The 16,171-nt window shown below is 46.0% G+C and overlaps 1 protein-coding gene across 1 annotated transcript in view; it reads right to left on the reverse strand.

Annotated features, from left to right (window-relative positions):
* NECAB2 (N-terminal EF-hand calcium binding protein 2) overlaps positions 1-15,096 on the reverse strand; it is a 374,877-nt gene extending 359,781 nt beyond the window's left edge. The window contains exon 1 of the mRNA XM_077831510.1: positions 14,984-15,096. Coding sequence (XP_077687636.1) covers positions 14,984-15,043 — 60 coding nt within the window. The 5' untranslated portion in view covers positions 15,044-15,096. The remainder of the gene's footprint in view (positions 1-14,983) is intronic.
* Between the last annotated feature and the right edge of the window lie 1,075 nt (positions 15,097-16,171).

A 16,171-nucleotide genomic window follows, 5' to 3' on the forward strand; every position in this document is an offset into this window, starting at 1 on the left:
TTCTTCTCCTAAATTTGATGGTGCCTCAATTTGAGTGTCCAACATGTATGTGTATTAAGCTGGGCATCCAAAATGAGTGGACACTTCTAAAAATTTAGACCTAGCTGCTCCCCCCCGCCCCCTTCTAAAGTGATTTGGCAATTTAATAGCAGAGCTTGTAATGGAACATGGGAGTCCTTACTGCTTGCTCTCAGGAGGAGGAAAGAGCTAAGCAATGCACTATACTACAGTAGACGCTAATAATGTGTGAAGATTTGGATCCTTTAGATAACCTCCAGTGCTAAGCCTTATTTTACTAAATACCCTGCTGTGAGCTTTCCAAACAAAGTCCCACATTATAAAAGTAAATAGAACTATGTAATCTCAATTTCCTTCTGAAAGTTAAACTAAAAACAGAAACTAGGTCATAAATTGAAAAGCAAGGTATCAATCATAGAATATCAGGGTTGGAAGGGATCTCAGGAGGTCATCTAGTCCAACCCCCTGCTCAAAGCAGGACCAATCCTAAATTTTTGCCCCAGATCCCTAAATGGCCCCCTCAGGGATTGAACTCACAACCCTGGGTTTAGCAGGCCAATGCTCAAACCACTGAGCTATCCCTCCCCCCAATATTTAACTTGAAATTATGTATGGAGAGAAATACTATAAAACAAGCAACATGAAATATTATTCAACTGGGCACTGACCTCAGTTGCTTGATTTAGTCAAGCAGAAATATCACCTCTCCAATTTAGAATGTGGCTCTTAAGATGCATCTGTTAATTGCGATTCAGCATTGAGACTAATCTCTTTGAGCAATTTTGCACCTTTACTTTTAATAAAGGTACTCAACACAGAGCAAGGAATCTGATGTCAGCCCAGGGCATGTAAATACTTATAAAAGGATTATTTCAGTAGAGCTGGTGCCAATTCACTGGAGCAAAATGTTTTACCAAATCTGTTAGAGATTTGAATAAACATTTACCAAAACACAGGTAGGTTTCCATTGGGAGTCTGACCATGTTCCATGGCATACAGCTCTGCAGGAACTGGGTCTTTCAGGGATGTTGGTGGTTAGAGACAACTTCTGCATATCTAAATTCTAATTAGATGAATTATCAATTTTCCTTTCTGTCCCTAACTTGATGTGGCATTGCTGTTAAGTCATGTTCCATTTCAGATGAAGATGGTTGCATTTAGTGGTGGATGAAGCGATTTGAATACCTGGGGTCAAAACACTACAGTAACTATTACGACTTCTTCTATAGGTCTTCAAGACATCTGAAAGCTTCATGGGACTTCCTGAGAATACGGGCTACCTTTGACTAGGATGTTTGCAAGATTTTCTGTGACTGCAGTATAGCCAATTGCTCAGATGGATGGTGTACCAGTACTACTGAAAGAGTAGGAATTCCTGATCAACCCTTTGAAATAAGGATAATCTTTAAATGTAGCTAGTGGGTGGTTAAATCACAGATACATATACAGGGACCTGAAAGGTCTCAGTGCAATATCCCAAGTCTGAAACAATGCACTGCTGCTGGAATTTAGGACAGGGCTGAGGGGCCCCCTGCAGCTTAATCCAAGTACATTCTGAAGAGTTACTTTTACCCCTCATCAAGCTCCTATGGCCTTGACCCAAGGAATATTGGGGAAGTAGCTTTGATTGCAAGGGAAAGTGATAAAAGGAAGGTAACTAGGATTGGGAAAAAAAAAATCTGAATTCCACAGCTACCTAAAATTCAGAAGCAGCCACCCCTTAATGACAAATCATTGGTTCCTCTTCAAGCAGTGTCTCTGGCGGGGTTGCACGTTATCTTGGGTGCATAACTAGAGGGAAAGAGTAGAAGTAATTCCCCTCATTGTCTCTCTCCTATTGCGTTTTACTTTTCCACATCCTCTGCCCTCACTTCTCGTTGTCCCTGCCCATCCCATCCCAACCTGCAGTTCATTCAGCGCCCCTTGCCATGCAGGAAATGGAGCCCTGTAAAGTGTAAGGGAAGTATCACATTTAGAAAGTAAATTTGTTCCATGACAGTTTGGAGACCTTAAAAGGAAAGGATTATAAAAATATTCTTCAGGCAGTATATTCTGTTGTCACAAGAGGGAACTGTACTACCGCACAGTACGTCTCTGTTTCAGAGTGGGTTTGACTAGTCATGGTGTTGCCTTCTGTTACCAGAAATAGAAAAAAATAAATACACAAGTGAAGGTTCAACAGAGGGGCATGTCTTCAGTACAGAAAAAGGGCTCATCTCTAATGAGGTAAGCAGCACCAAATTGTCCTAGGTGGCATTGCAACAACAGTAGGGTTACCAAGTTTGGTTACCAAGTTTGGTTGGATGTATTCCTTGAGGTTTTATGACAATCTTTAATTAAAGAAAAAAACAAGGAGTCCTTTTGGCACCTTGGAGACTCAATTTATTTGGGCATAAGCTTTCGAGGGCTAAAACCCACTTCCTAGAGATTCCAGGGCATTCCCAGAGGATTTCTTTCCTGGAACAGCTGTTAGAGAGGATGCCTGAGCAAGTGCTGTTTAAGAAAGCTACGGAGAAGCTCCCCCTGCATTGCTGGTTCAGGGTAAGCTATCTTACTGATAGATAAAAGGGTAAATTCTCTCTTGATCCAAGCGTTCAGCTCCCTGCTCAGCCCCACCAGCTCAGACAACCCCCACACACTGATGCCTGGGCTGATTAGTCATCCTCTCCCACAGCTCAGATCCACTCACTCAATGGACATCTCTGGACTCAGGACACACCCAAACAATCATCCAGGTTCAGAGTCATCCCCTCTTCTACCAGGCACCCACCACTCTCAGGCTCAGAGCTCTGCTCCATTTCTCCAGAAAGGGGGACAGGATTACAGGTGCCCTTATACTGCCTGGGACTACCTCCACTGAAGCCTGTATATTCCCACCTCTGGCTTTCTGGGCTACAGGGTAGAAAACCCCCCCACTGCCCACTAGTTGTACTGCAGCCTCCAAGGACAAAAGCTAGCCCAGCCCCTCCCCCAGCAGTTCCCAGTGGTTGTCTGTCCTGCATTACAGCTGGTATAGGGAAAGGTTTAGCCACAGTAACTAATAACCAGCTATAGATCTTGATATTTTTGCAGTACAGGCTCTTCTCTAGAAGAGCCAGGTGTGAGTGAGCACATTCCCTTCCCACAGGCTAAGTCTGAGGCATTGCTGGTGTAACACACACTTTAACCTCTCCCCTACTGTAGTCTAGATTTCCAGTAACATTCCCAACAGGGATACTTGCTCAGACAGCAACACCTTTGTTACTGGAGGGCAAGATCACAGAAGTCTGACTGCACCCACTGCAGATTAGATTTCAAATGACATATGGTCTTCACTTCCTGCTCCTAAGGGGAGTCTGAGTCAGACCTTCAGAATCCCAAACTACCTCCAAAAGAAACATGTCCCAGAGAGGCTCTCTTTCTGTGCAAGCCCAGATAAGTGATGCAAGACCTGCACCCTTGGACAGTACAGTACTTGTAGCATTACTAGTAATTTCACTGAAAGAATGTTTGAACATGCTGTACCTAGATAATTACATAACAAAACATGTCTATGGGGGAAGCTACATACCAACTGCAGGTGGCTACCACATTGTCCTTTGGAAGAGCATATGGGCTCTTATTCTCTCTGGTAGGTGGGAGACAACAGTCAAAGCAAAATAAGGACTGAGACAGTAGAAATTTATAATGAATTAAATATGGTAATTCCTTAATCCATGCTTTTCTATTGTGCAGCTCCCATAAACCAGAGTAATGTGCAACACAAAATTGATTACCAGCAGGAGAGTGGGATGGGAGGAGGTATTGTTTCATGGTCTCTGTGTATATAATGTCTTCTGCAGTTTCCACAGTATGCATCCAATGAAGTGAGCTGTAGCTCATGAAAGCTTATGCTCAAATAAATTGGTTAGTCTCTAAGGTGCCACAAGTACTCCTTTTCTTTTTACAAAATTGATTGTTGTAAACATATGAAGCTAATTAATTAGCCCAGTGAATCCTCCCCATGCGGGAGGGGGCAAGAACAAGGCCATTGATATGGCTTAGATGGTCTTCTGTAGCCCCTGCATGGATTATTTTGCATCTCAGAAAAGTGATCATAACAGGGATTTAGAGTACTAAGGTGCAGTAGACATAGTTCCACATCGATGTACAAGCTGTGCGCTCCTCAGTTGTGTTTCCGAGTTCTGGGAGTGGGGCACTTGTTAAACAGAAGAATGCAGTTTATGCCTCTGATCACGGTTGTATGGGTCCTAAATGAAGATTCAGATAAACTTTGAGTCATTTATTCACTGAGAGGAAAATGACTACTTGCAGAACCCCCATTTTCCAAACTACCTGACAGTTAAGACTTAAGACTGTTTTAAGGTGTCTTGGGGCTGAAAGGGTTAAATATCCTCTTGAGAAATTTCATTCATATCACATGCCCCCTCACAAAGTGCCTGCAGTTAAAAGCAAGAGGCCTGCTGTTCTAGAGCTAGGAGATTTGATGTAGTTTATGAAGATTTTCACATCAGAGCCAGCTTGGTCATCTTGGCTGTTAACTACAGCCAACAGTTGTAAACTGTGCACTGTTCACAGTTCTCTATGAAATATCTCAGGCCTCGTGATGTGGGATGCTGTATGAGAGACCTCAATGGCCCTGTTTTCCATAGGGAGGTGCTCGGTGCTTCTGAAACATGGGCCTCTACGAGCTGGGCAATGAAGGATTTACATGGTGCAGGTCATGCATGGGCTCTCCATGGCTGGGTGAATTTCACAGGTGTCCAAAATGGAATTATCTAAATGTTTGATATCCTTAAGGGAAGCATCCCTTGATCTGTTTTTGATGAAACCCTATAAACTCTCTCCTGATTTCACACAAAAAAGCGAAAGCCCAAAACTGGGTCTTCAGAGATTCTGGATTCAGATTTTGAAAGGTATGCAGGCGACTGTGCTCAGCATTGGCCTGCCTAGTTAATTTAGGAGCCTAAGTCTCATTTTCAAAAGGGAGTTAAGCACTTAGAAGCCTAAATCACTTTTGAAAAAAAAAAGTCAGAGCTTTATTCTTCCCATGCTTCAGGTTCCCATACTTGCTGAACAGTTTCTGGCCTGAAGGGTATTATCTCGCTGACTGTACACCTTGGGAATGTGCTTACAGAATGGCTAAGCAAGCCTAAAATGCCAAAGCACCAATACATGGCTTCCCAAACTGTCACACCTTGACAGGACAGGAGTTAGCTACCTGTAGTGGGGCAGAAAGAAGAGGGGTCACTAGTGGTTCAGGTTTGGAGACACATTCTCTGGGGTTTTATTGCCAGGGTGCAGGATTTCATTTCCTCCATGTACTTTTCCAAGGAATTTATATATATATATATATACACACACACACCACACACACACACACACACACACACTCAACATCTTAGTAGGCTGCACAACGGGGTGTCCTGGTCAGTAACAGACCCTGTAGAGAGGTTAGGCCTAAACTGGTGCTGTCCCACCTTGTAAGATCCCAGCTGGTAATGGGGAAACATAAGAGCTATCTTGTGGGGATTGGACTTTCTTCCCCCCCATATTAGACTTAATTGCTTGGAAAACTGCATAAAGAAAATTAAGTAATTCAGGAAAGCAGACTTCGACTCCCTCAGGGAACGGATGGCCAGGATCCCCTGGGGGACTAACTTGAAGGGGAAAGGAGTCCAGGAGAGCTGGCTGTATTTCAAGGAATCCCTGTTGAGGTTACAGGGACAAACCATCCCGATGAGTCGAAAGAATAGTAAATATGGCAGGCGACCGGCTTGGCTTAACGGTGAAATCCTAGCGGATCTTAAACATAAAAAAGAAGCTTACAAGAAGTGGAAGGTTGGACATATGACCAGGGAAGAGTATAAAAATATTGCTCGGGCATGTAGGAATGAAATCAGGAGGGCCAAATCGCACCTGGAGCTGCAGCTAGCGAGAGATGTCAAGAGTAACAAGAAGGGTTTCTTCAGGTATATTGGCAACAAGAAGAAAGCCAAGGAAAGTGTGGGACCCTTACTGAATGAGGGAGGCAACCTAGTGACAGAGGATGTGGAAAAAGCTAATGTACTCAATGCTTTTTTTGCCTCTGTTTTCACTAACAAGGTCAGCTCCCAGACTGCTACGCTGGGCATCACAAAATGGGGAAGAGATGGCCAGCCCTCTGTGGAGATAGAGGTGGTTAGGGACTATTTAGAAAAGCTGGACGTGCACAAGTCCATGGGGCCGGACGAGTTGCATCCGAGAGTGCTGAAGGAATTGGCGGCTGTGATTGCAGAGCCATTGGCGATTATCTTTGAAAACTCGTGGCGAACCGGGGAAGTCCCGGATGACTGGAAAAAGGCTAATGTAGTGCCAATCTTTAAAAAAAGGGAAGAAGGAGGATCCTGGGAACTACAGGCCAGTCAGCCTCACCTCAGTCCCTGGAAAAATCATGGAGCAGGTCCTCAAAGAATCAATCTTGAAGTACTTGCATGAGAGGAAAGTGATCAGGAACAGCCAGCATGGATTCACCAAGGGAAGGTCATGCCTGACTAATCTAATCGCCTTTTATCATGAGATTACTGGTTCTGTGGATGAAGGGAAAGCAGTGGATGTATTGTTTCTTGACTTTAGCAAAGCTTTTGACACGGTCTCCCACAGTATTCTTGTCAGCAAGTTAAGGAAGTATGGGCTGGATGAATGCACTATAGGGTGGGTAGAAAGCTGGCTAGATTGTCGGGCTCAACGGGTAGTGATCAATGGCTCCATGTCTAGTTGGCAGCCGGTGTCAAGTGGAGTGCCCCAGGGGTCGGTCCTGGGGCCGGTTTTGTTCAATATCTTCATAAATGATCTGGAGGATGGTGTGGATTGCACCCTCAGCAAGTTTGCGGACGATACTAAACTGGGAGGAGTGGTAGATACGCTGGAGGGGAGGGATAGGATACAGAAGGACCTAGACAAATTGGAGGATTGGGCCAAAAGAAATCTGATGAGGTTCAATAAGGATAAGTGCAGGGTCCTGCACTTAGGACGGAAGAATCCAATGCACCGCTACAGACTAGGGACCGAATGGCTAGGCAGCAGTTCTGTGGAAAAGGACCTAGGGGTGACAGTGGACGAGAAGCTGGATATGAGTCAGCAGTGTGCCCTTGTTGCCAAGAAGGCCAATGGCATTTTGGGATGTATACGTAGGGGCATAGCGAGCAGATCGAGGGACGTGATCGTCCCCCTCTATTCGACATTGGTGAGGCCTCATCTGGAGTACTGTGTCCAGTTTTGGGCCCCACACTACAAGAAGGATGTGGATAAATTGGAGAGAGTCCAGCGAAGGGCAACAAAAATGATTAGGGGTCTAGAACACATGACTTATGAGGAGAGGCTGAGGGAGCTGGGATTGTTTAGCCTGCAGAAGAGAAGAATGAGGGGGGATTTGATAGCTGCTTTCAACTACCTGAAAGGGGGTTCCAAAGAGGATGGCTCTAGACTGTTCTCAATGGTAGCAGATGACAGAACGAGGAGTAATGGCCTCAAGTTGCAGTGGGGGAGGTTTAGATTGGATATTAGGAAAAACTTTTTCACTAAGAGGGTGGTGAAACACTGGAATGCGTTGCCTAGGGAGGTGGTGGAATCTCCTTCCTTAGAAGTTTTTAAGGTCAGGCTTGACAAAGCCCTGGCTGGGATGATTTAACTGGGAATTGGTCCTGCTTCGAGCAGGGGGTTGGACTAGATGACCTTCAGGGGTCCCTTCCAACCCTGATATTCTATGATTCTAAGTAGATAACACCTCTGTCTGGGAATGAACTCCTGAAACTCCAGGCCATTGGCTTGGAGGTGTCACATAGGGACACCATGAGGACTAGGTGTAGACAGGGAGTGCTTCAAGGTCCCCTTCAGAACATGCCAAGACCTGTACACCCTATCAAGCATCTTTACAATGTGTTTTAAAAAAAAAAAAAACAACCACACACACACACTAGCTGCCTTCAAACCATGCAGAATCCTTAAGCTTTGACTCACTTAGTAGCCATATGCAGTGGTGAGCTGCCTCTGGCTCTTAGGGGTGGGGTGGGCACCCACTACAGTGGCCCTCAAGACCCTCCTTCCTGGTTCTGGGGGCAGTCAGGGGACAGGGGTGGATGGGGCAGGAGTGGGCCACGACCCCCTCGTGGGGTGAGAAGGGAACTGGTTGTTAAGATTTTGGCAGCTCATCACTAGCTGTATGGGGTCCATTTACAGCCTCCCTTCCCCCCTTGATACCAATGAGATTTCAGGGTATAGATGAACTAGTAGGACACTTGCCGTGCTGCTCCAGCTGGAGTCTCCCCTCCCTCTTTCGGAAGGGCTTGTGATCTGTGCTTGGAGGTTCCAGGCTCCAGGTACCAGCAAAGCAAGCACATGCGTGGGGCAGCACATGTCCACAGGCGGCCTTCCAGCCCCTTCCCACCCCCCCTTCTCTCGGGGCAGTTGTGCCCTCAGAGCTGTGCCACTTAAATGGGGCGAGGGTGCTGTGCCTCGGGCCACAGCAGGAAGGGGAAGCCCCAGCCCCAGGATGCTGAGCTGCCAGGGCCCAGCCACTACCTGGGGAGGAGAGGGCAAGTCCTGCCAGGGAGCCAGGGCTGCGCTGCCTTGTACCACCCCTTATCTCGGGGCTTCTCTGCGCAGAGGTGGGCAAACTACAGCCTGCGGGCCACATCCTGAGCTCCCAGCTGGGGAGGCTAGCCCCCAGCCTCTCCCCTGCTGTAAGCCCTCCCCTGCGGCCTCAGTGTGCCGTGCCACCAGCACTCCGGCCTGCCGCTCTTGCCAGGCAGCGTGGTGGGCTCTGGCATGGTAAGGGGGCGGGGGGGGGGCAGTTGGGGATGGGGGGGTGGATAGGCGTGGGAGTCCCAGGGGGCCTGTCAGGGGCAGGGGTGTGGATAGGGGTTGGGGCAGTCAGGGGGGAGATAGGGGATGTGGGCCAGGCTGTTTGGGGAGGCACAGCCTTCCCTACCTGGCCCCTCTATATAGTTTTGGAACCCTGATGTGGCCCTTGGGCCAAAAAGTTTGCCCACCCCTGCAGTAAATATTACCCATCCTTAGTGATTAAATTTGGGAACACCCTAAAATATGCAGTTTGATAAGATGCAGTCACATGAGACTCATATTGGAGCTCATCCACAATAAATAATATTGTTTTCAAAAAAAGTCATAATCTATTGCCACCCAGACTTCCTGTGACCTTGGGTGAGTCAGTCAGTCTGTTCTCCAACAATGGGTCTGTTCTACCTACCCTCCAGGGGTGTGGTGAGCACAGATTAGAATCTGAGCACTCAATTGTTATGGTGATGGAGGGGCCAGATAAATACATAAAATAGATGCATGTAGAAGTGTCATTTAAAAAAAATGTAAGTTCTCAAGAGTTGCCCTACAGGGATAAAATAGCATATTGGCCAGAAAGCTGGCTAATGTAGTTCAATTTCTCTAGCTAGAACAGGCCACTACAAGTGTAGTGCTGCGATTCCAGGACTGGTGCAGGGAGCTGTATTCACCTACTGCATTGAAAAGGCTTACGTTACAACTAAAGTTGAGGATACCGAAACTAGAGCTAAGAGCTAAAGACGGTTGTGACAGCTGGGCCTACAAAATGTACCCCCTACTGTAAGCTCAAATGTAAAAAGGGAGAAAGTTCATAAGAGGTTACAATAACCTATAATTTTTAGCTACTTGGAAATTAACTGTGAAAACCAATTATAAACAAGTGTAAGACAAGCAGACAAAGAAGCTGGATTAGTCCAAACAAAAATGACTTGTTGATATAATTCAAGGACTGTTGAAATCATGCTTCGTAAAAAACAGAAGCTGCGGAACCAGACGCTAACAGACCAAAACTGGAGCGACAAATATTAGACCTAATTGGTGGACAAAATGAAAGGGATTAACAAGATCACCCACTTTTCAGGGGTCTTAGAGAGAGACGGGGGGGAAAGGGGAGAACCCACACTTCAGTTCTCTTCCTTCTATCCCACCCTGCATCCCAGTTCATTTTCATCTCATTTTCTTCCCCCCAGCTCATCCCTCAATCTGCCAGCACTGCAACTCATCTAAAGAACTTTCTTCCTAAGAGGAAGGCCAGCTGGCTCACTCTCCTGGTTTTTCCATCAGATCCTGAAGTAAATCATCCTGCATTCATGCACACCTGCTTGGTCTATGGAGAAAGGGTCCAACCAGAGGATGGTCCTGACCAGAACACAATTAACCTGGCTCCAAGCAGCAGGTGTCATGGTCAAGTTGCATCCACTTGGAACTAGTCTGCAGTCCAGATGTTCCCAAAACATCAACAAAAGCCATATTTTTACCATCTTTTCTATCCCATCTCCTCCACCTTGTGTCTAGCTGTTTGTTAAGAACAGAATAAGTGAATGCCTTTCATGACAGAGTAAAATTAAGCTTCTCTTTCATCAAAGAAAGGCTGCTCTGAAAATAAGAGACTGATATTTTGACTCTAAAAAACCTTTGATAAGGTCTGACCAAGTTTGTTTTTAAAATCAGTGTCAAGATAAATACTATTTCCTGATCTTGTATTTAATCAAGAACTATTTAACAGGGACCAAGTGGTTCCTCCTGCCCCCCCACCCACCCAGGTAAAGCCACGTGGTGCTGATAAATGGTGGATAAATAGCCTGAGGAATGACCTCTCTGCAAAGAGCAGGAGCAGCAGCCAAGTGATTGCCACTAATAACCTCACTTCTATAGCCCTGCCATTCATTGCACCTCAGGTCTGACCTGGAGGAAGCAACTCAGGACACAAGCTGCTAACTCCATGTCCAGTCAGTTCTTGGTCCTGGGTACCTAATGGTGCACCTGTGTTGGTGACTTTTAAATGTGAACATGTTAGAAACCAGTCTCTGGCAGCTTTTGGAGAAATAATGGCTTTCAGCTGCCATAGGTCTGGGCTGGATTAGTACTGGTGAACGGTTGAGTTGTGTATTATCCTCATAAGAGCCCTAACAGTTCCCTCTGGAACAACAATTTAAGGAGAGTTGGGAAAACTTGATTTGCACAAAAAATCTGACACACTTCTCCCCCCAGAAGCAAGTTCTGATCCTTTGGCTTCCTCCACCCATTATCCAACAGGTGGACAGGAGGTCCTGTTCTTAGACCAGCTGTTTGTTAAAACCAATACAGGCCATAATTAATGCAAACATAAAACTCATCTCCCAGATAAGCCTGTGCCTGCTTACTCCCACTTTAATGCTTAATGAGCTAGCTTGGCTTGCAGTCCAGTTTCCTATAAGGCAAAACAGCAAAGGTCTTTTATAGTCAGTAGAATTCCTGGGGGGGGGAGGGGGTTAAAAGCTCTCATAAAAAGGGAAAGCACAGAGTGGGGATTATAGCGAGTGATCCAGATAGCCAGGTTCTCATCACAGCCCAGCTATCTGTGTGCGTGGATTATTTAATGGGAACTAGTAGTATTCATTCAAGAGCCAGGGATTGTGGTAAGCCAAGTTTGAAGGCTAGAAGCCCAAGTCCCCTAGGCTACAGCTGAGAGAGAGAGATAAGTGATCAGAACATCCTGGGGAACTGAGCCTTTTCAGTTTTCCTCCATACATCTATTTAGACAACCCTTGAATTTGTAGAATTAAGACCTGGTGTGAGGTTAACATACCAAACAAACCACATTCCCTTGAGAGCCAGTAAATAGAGAACATGCAGTCTAGCTTGCACACAGAAGGGACAGCTGCGCTCCAGGAGGGGAAAACAATGTAGGGCAAACAGTCCATTCATGGATTTAAATTTGGGCATTATGTTAACTTCAGCCATGTGAAAGCTCAACAAATAGCCTGACATGAACACAATTAGCATGAAGCACAGAGTAGTTTTGAAAGGCAATTAAAAAAAAAAAAGCTAGAAGCCTCTTCATTTAGTGCCTCAGAACATCCAGCAAAATGTGGATTGTAAAATTTAAGTTAATCCTTTATTCTCACTTCTACCAAATAATGGGACACTCCCTGTTCACTGAGTCAGTCTTTGGAAGCTGCAATGTGCTTGTGAAATAGGAGGACCACTAACACTATGAACAATAAAAACCCACACACACCAATACACTTTATCTGCCTTCCTTGGAAAAATAATGTTCTCCATAAGAAAATATCCCCTTCCCTGTCTTCTCTCCCATCTTTACCAAAATCCAATTGTGTTCTTAATGCTTACCAAAATTCAATCTCAAGACAACTTCATATCATTTGAAAATAAGATGTATAATGTAGTTTTTCAAAGGCACTTCATCTCCCACTCCTAGGTAGGGGGAAACTACTTCCTAAAAAACACTGAGAAATAGTTTTACATATGAAAAATGTTTTGGCATTAATTCTTTGACCTAGGGTGATATTATTCATATACTGTAGCACATGGGAGCCCTAGTTGGAGACCAGGACTCTATTGTGCTAGGCGCTGCACAAACAGAACAAAAAGATGATCTGGATAGTGATTTCAGTGGCTTCTCACCTTGTTTAACTGTATCCAATGGAAAGGAGCAAGCTGCAGCATAAGGTCAGTTTGTCTATGAATTTAGGGCCAATTTTGCATCCCTTAATCAAACCAGTAATCCCCTTAATGTCTGGGTATTTCCATAGTCCTTCTCCCCATGGTGTTTCATGCTCACATGAAAGGCTGCAGGATTAGGTCTAATTTCTTGACAACCCACATGCCTTTTGTTGGCAAAGGTTGTGCTAAAGAGGCAAAGACAATCTAATGGGAAAAGGAGCCTGGGAACAAGTAGGCTCTAAATTATTTTAATCTGCAGGTCTTTGATGAGCCAAATGTGTTCTGGATGTGACCTGGTCAGAGACTTAGACCACTTGCCAAGAGATGAGATTTGGATTTTTCATTGGATACATTCCCAAATTTGTAAGAAACGTGGGTGTCAAAATTACGCACTCTATGTTATGGACGGTTTCTATTTATAGGGGCACAGGCTTATTTAACCTCCTTGGGACAGAAAACTTAATTTATAAAATGCCATGCATGTGTAACTCTGCCCAGGTGGTACAGCAATAGTTAGCCATATCTCAGCCCACCCTCCATGAAATCACAATCAAGGGGGAAAAAACCATTCAAAGTCGTGGCTAGGTGACATTTCAGGAACATCTAAGGCAGCCTCTACAGTACAGAGATTATACCAGCATAGCTAGCCCAGCATAACCCCCTTAGCATAGACACAGCCTATGCTGACAGAAGGGAGGGGGGGGGGTTTCCTATGTTGTAGGAACACCACAACCCCAAAAGTAGTAGAGCTTGGTCTACACTTAAAGGTTAGATTGACATAGTTACATTGGTCGGGGCAAGAAGAGGAGGAAAAAAAAAAAAAAAGAGGGAAACGTGCTTCTAGCAATGTAGACATCTTTGACTGGAGAGGTATTGTTCCTACACACACAGGAAACCCCTCTCCATCAGTGTAGGCTGCACCTACACTCCGGAATTATGCGGCATAGCTATGCAAGGATGGTCTCTATAGTGTACGCATACCCTTAGCTACATCAACAGAAGCACTCTTCCATCAGCATAGCTGAATCAGCTATGTCAGGGTGTGAAAACACACTCCCTGGCCTATGTTGACCCAACTTTTAGGTATACGCAAAACCTTGGAATGCTGAAGAGATGCTGCTTTGTGGAAAGCAGCATGTACGTGACCAGGATCATACATAAAAGAACGAGTAATAGATGGAGTTTGTGCCAAAACTCAGAGAGACACCAGATTCAACTGACAGACCTCTGTTCTATACCTCACTTGCAAAAAAGTACGCCCTTGAGTCAATGCCACTCAAGACAACAGGAGTGTAAACTTGTCCTTCCACATCTCCCACCATGAAGTATTTTGAAGCCTGGCAAATACCATCATGTAGCAAGATCCATTAGCAGTATGTTGAAGTGGAAGGGAAGAAAAAGGGGAAGGAAATAGGGACAGAACTCAGTAAGTGGCTCTTACCTTAAAGTGCTCAGTCCCCTCAGTGTAGCTTGTCCTCCATGCGGCAGGACAGGGGAGCATACATTGAAGTGTACGGAGTTGGCATGAAGGGGCATAGCATACTTGCTATACTAACTTGATGTATGGTTTCTCTTGGAATTAAGATTTAACAGATCTATAAACAGACAAGTCTGAGGAGGCAAAGTCACTCCTACCTGCACTATGGCAATAAGAGAATTGTACTTTTTCCCCTTAAGCCAGTTTTCATTGATGCCTCTCTCGAGAGAGAGAGATACTCCCCCTCCCTCCCCCATAAAATGCCCTATGGCCTAGGGAAAGGTGCATGGGGCTGAGATCCAGGATAGGAGTGCAAGTCTCTTCACATCTCTGGGCATGTCAGAGCCCTTGTTCAAGAGCAAAGCCACATGTCCTCCAACCTTAGAAAGCAGACAGACAAGTAGTCATCCCATTTCACAAATAAGCTGACTGAGAAGTGCATAAGGTCACTTCTGGCACACCTGGGAACAAAATCCAAATCTCCAAAATGGCAGACTAAAAAGGCTCTTTCCCTGCCTAATATATGTAGTTCGTTATCCTGTCTAACCACTAAACCACACTTCCCTCCAGAGCCAGGAAAGGAACCCAGCAATCCTGGTCCCCAATATTCTCCTGCTATCTAGAAGATAGCTGTGTAACCCACCGGGAGATTTGTCCCCCATGCTGTTCACCTAGGTAAGGAGCTCTCCTTCACACCCAGACTTCTACTTCATGAGCTGAAGGTCCAGGGTTCTGTCCCTGCTCACAGGACATGAGGCATTGTCCCTATAGCTGCACATAAAAGATACATTTCCTCTGGTGTTCCTTATACAAGAGGTTTGATTTAACTCACACACCAAACTTTTGTAATATGTTTTATGGGCGGGGGGGGGGAGGGGGGGAATTGTCAGCTTATAGAGGATACACAGCAAAATTCCAGGTGTTGCAGATTTTGGTTATTTGTCACAGACTATACATTTTAAGCTACACCAATAAGACCGCTAGCTGGATGCTAGTCTTAAGGCTTACCTGTGTCAGGAAATGGAAAACAGAGAGACCAGTGCTTCCAGGGGGCTCTACAACATCCATGTGGTTTAGGGAAAGACCTATGGAAGGAAGAAAGAAGATTGTAACCCCTTGGGGTTTAGCGAGCATGGCCCCTTTAAATCTTTTTCCTAGTGGGGAGGGGGAGCAGGGAGAGAAAGGAGGGAAAGTTGTGGGGTGTGGCTCTGGAGTCTGGGGAGAGAAGGGCTGCAGGCGGGAGGCCCTGGACCAAACCTGATGGAGAGAGAACCCGCCTGAAGCCTGGGAAGGACAGGGTGGCCGATCGGGGACACCCCAGGCCAGGAGGAGCACTGTGCCAGGGAGGAATCGCCGAGGAGGACAGGCCGGAGCTGGATCCAGTATCCCTGCTGCCCAGGGCTGCATGGGGCTGTGAGTACTGGGGCTTGTGACTCTGCACTGGGAATAAGGAGGGAGGCAGCTAGCTAGCTAGCGGGGAGGTGGTCGCTCTGTGTGGCTTTGCAGAGAGCAGCCGAAGAGGGCACTGGAGGGGTTTGTTGGGGGAAAGTTCACTGGCACTGAAGATTACCAGGGGCACCCAAGACTCACCACTTAACTGGAACTTTGCTCTGTGTGCAGCCCCATTGCTCAGTGTCTGCCTTTTCAGGCTGTGCTACCACTGGGCCTGTGGGACCTTGGCTTGGATGCAACCCTGTTCTACTGCTCCCCCATACCTCCCCTTGATTTTTTCTCCTCTCATCCCTCTGTAAATAAATATCGCCCTCCGTTATACCCATTGTACTTTTTCTGTGGGTGTGTTGGTTCACTCTGGGGGATTTGGAACAGGTGCCCCTGGGGTGGAGGGAATTTTTCCTGCTGCATTCCTGTGCACACCATCTCTTGGCCAGAGCTGCCTGCAGAGCGGACTCCATCTTGGCCACGAGGGTGCTAAAGTTACACTAGAAAGGGGCAAAACTAATACAGTTTTCCAGGTTGAGTCACAACTGTTTGCTTTAGATGCATTTTATGTGCACAATTTAAGGCATCTGAATTTAGCAAAACAGACACTAAAAGCCAGTGTTTTGTGACCACTTCACTTCCCTACTCATCCCCAGCCCCCTACACAGTGGCTCCCCAGGAAAAGGGGGTGAGCAGGGGGGAGTGGGCAGGGATACGGCATGCTTACGGAAGGGACCAGAGTGTGCGCAAGATGCC

This window comes from Eretmochelys imbricata, chromosome 12 (assembly GCF_965152235.1).
Source record: "Eretmochelys imbricata isolate rEreImb1 chromosome 12, rEreImb1.hap1, whole genome shotgun sequence".
NCBI lineage: Eukaryota > Metazoa > Chordata > Testudines > Cheloniidae > Eretmochelys > Eretmochelys imbricata.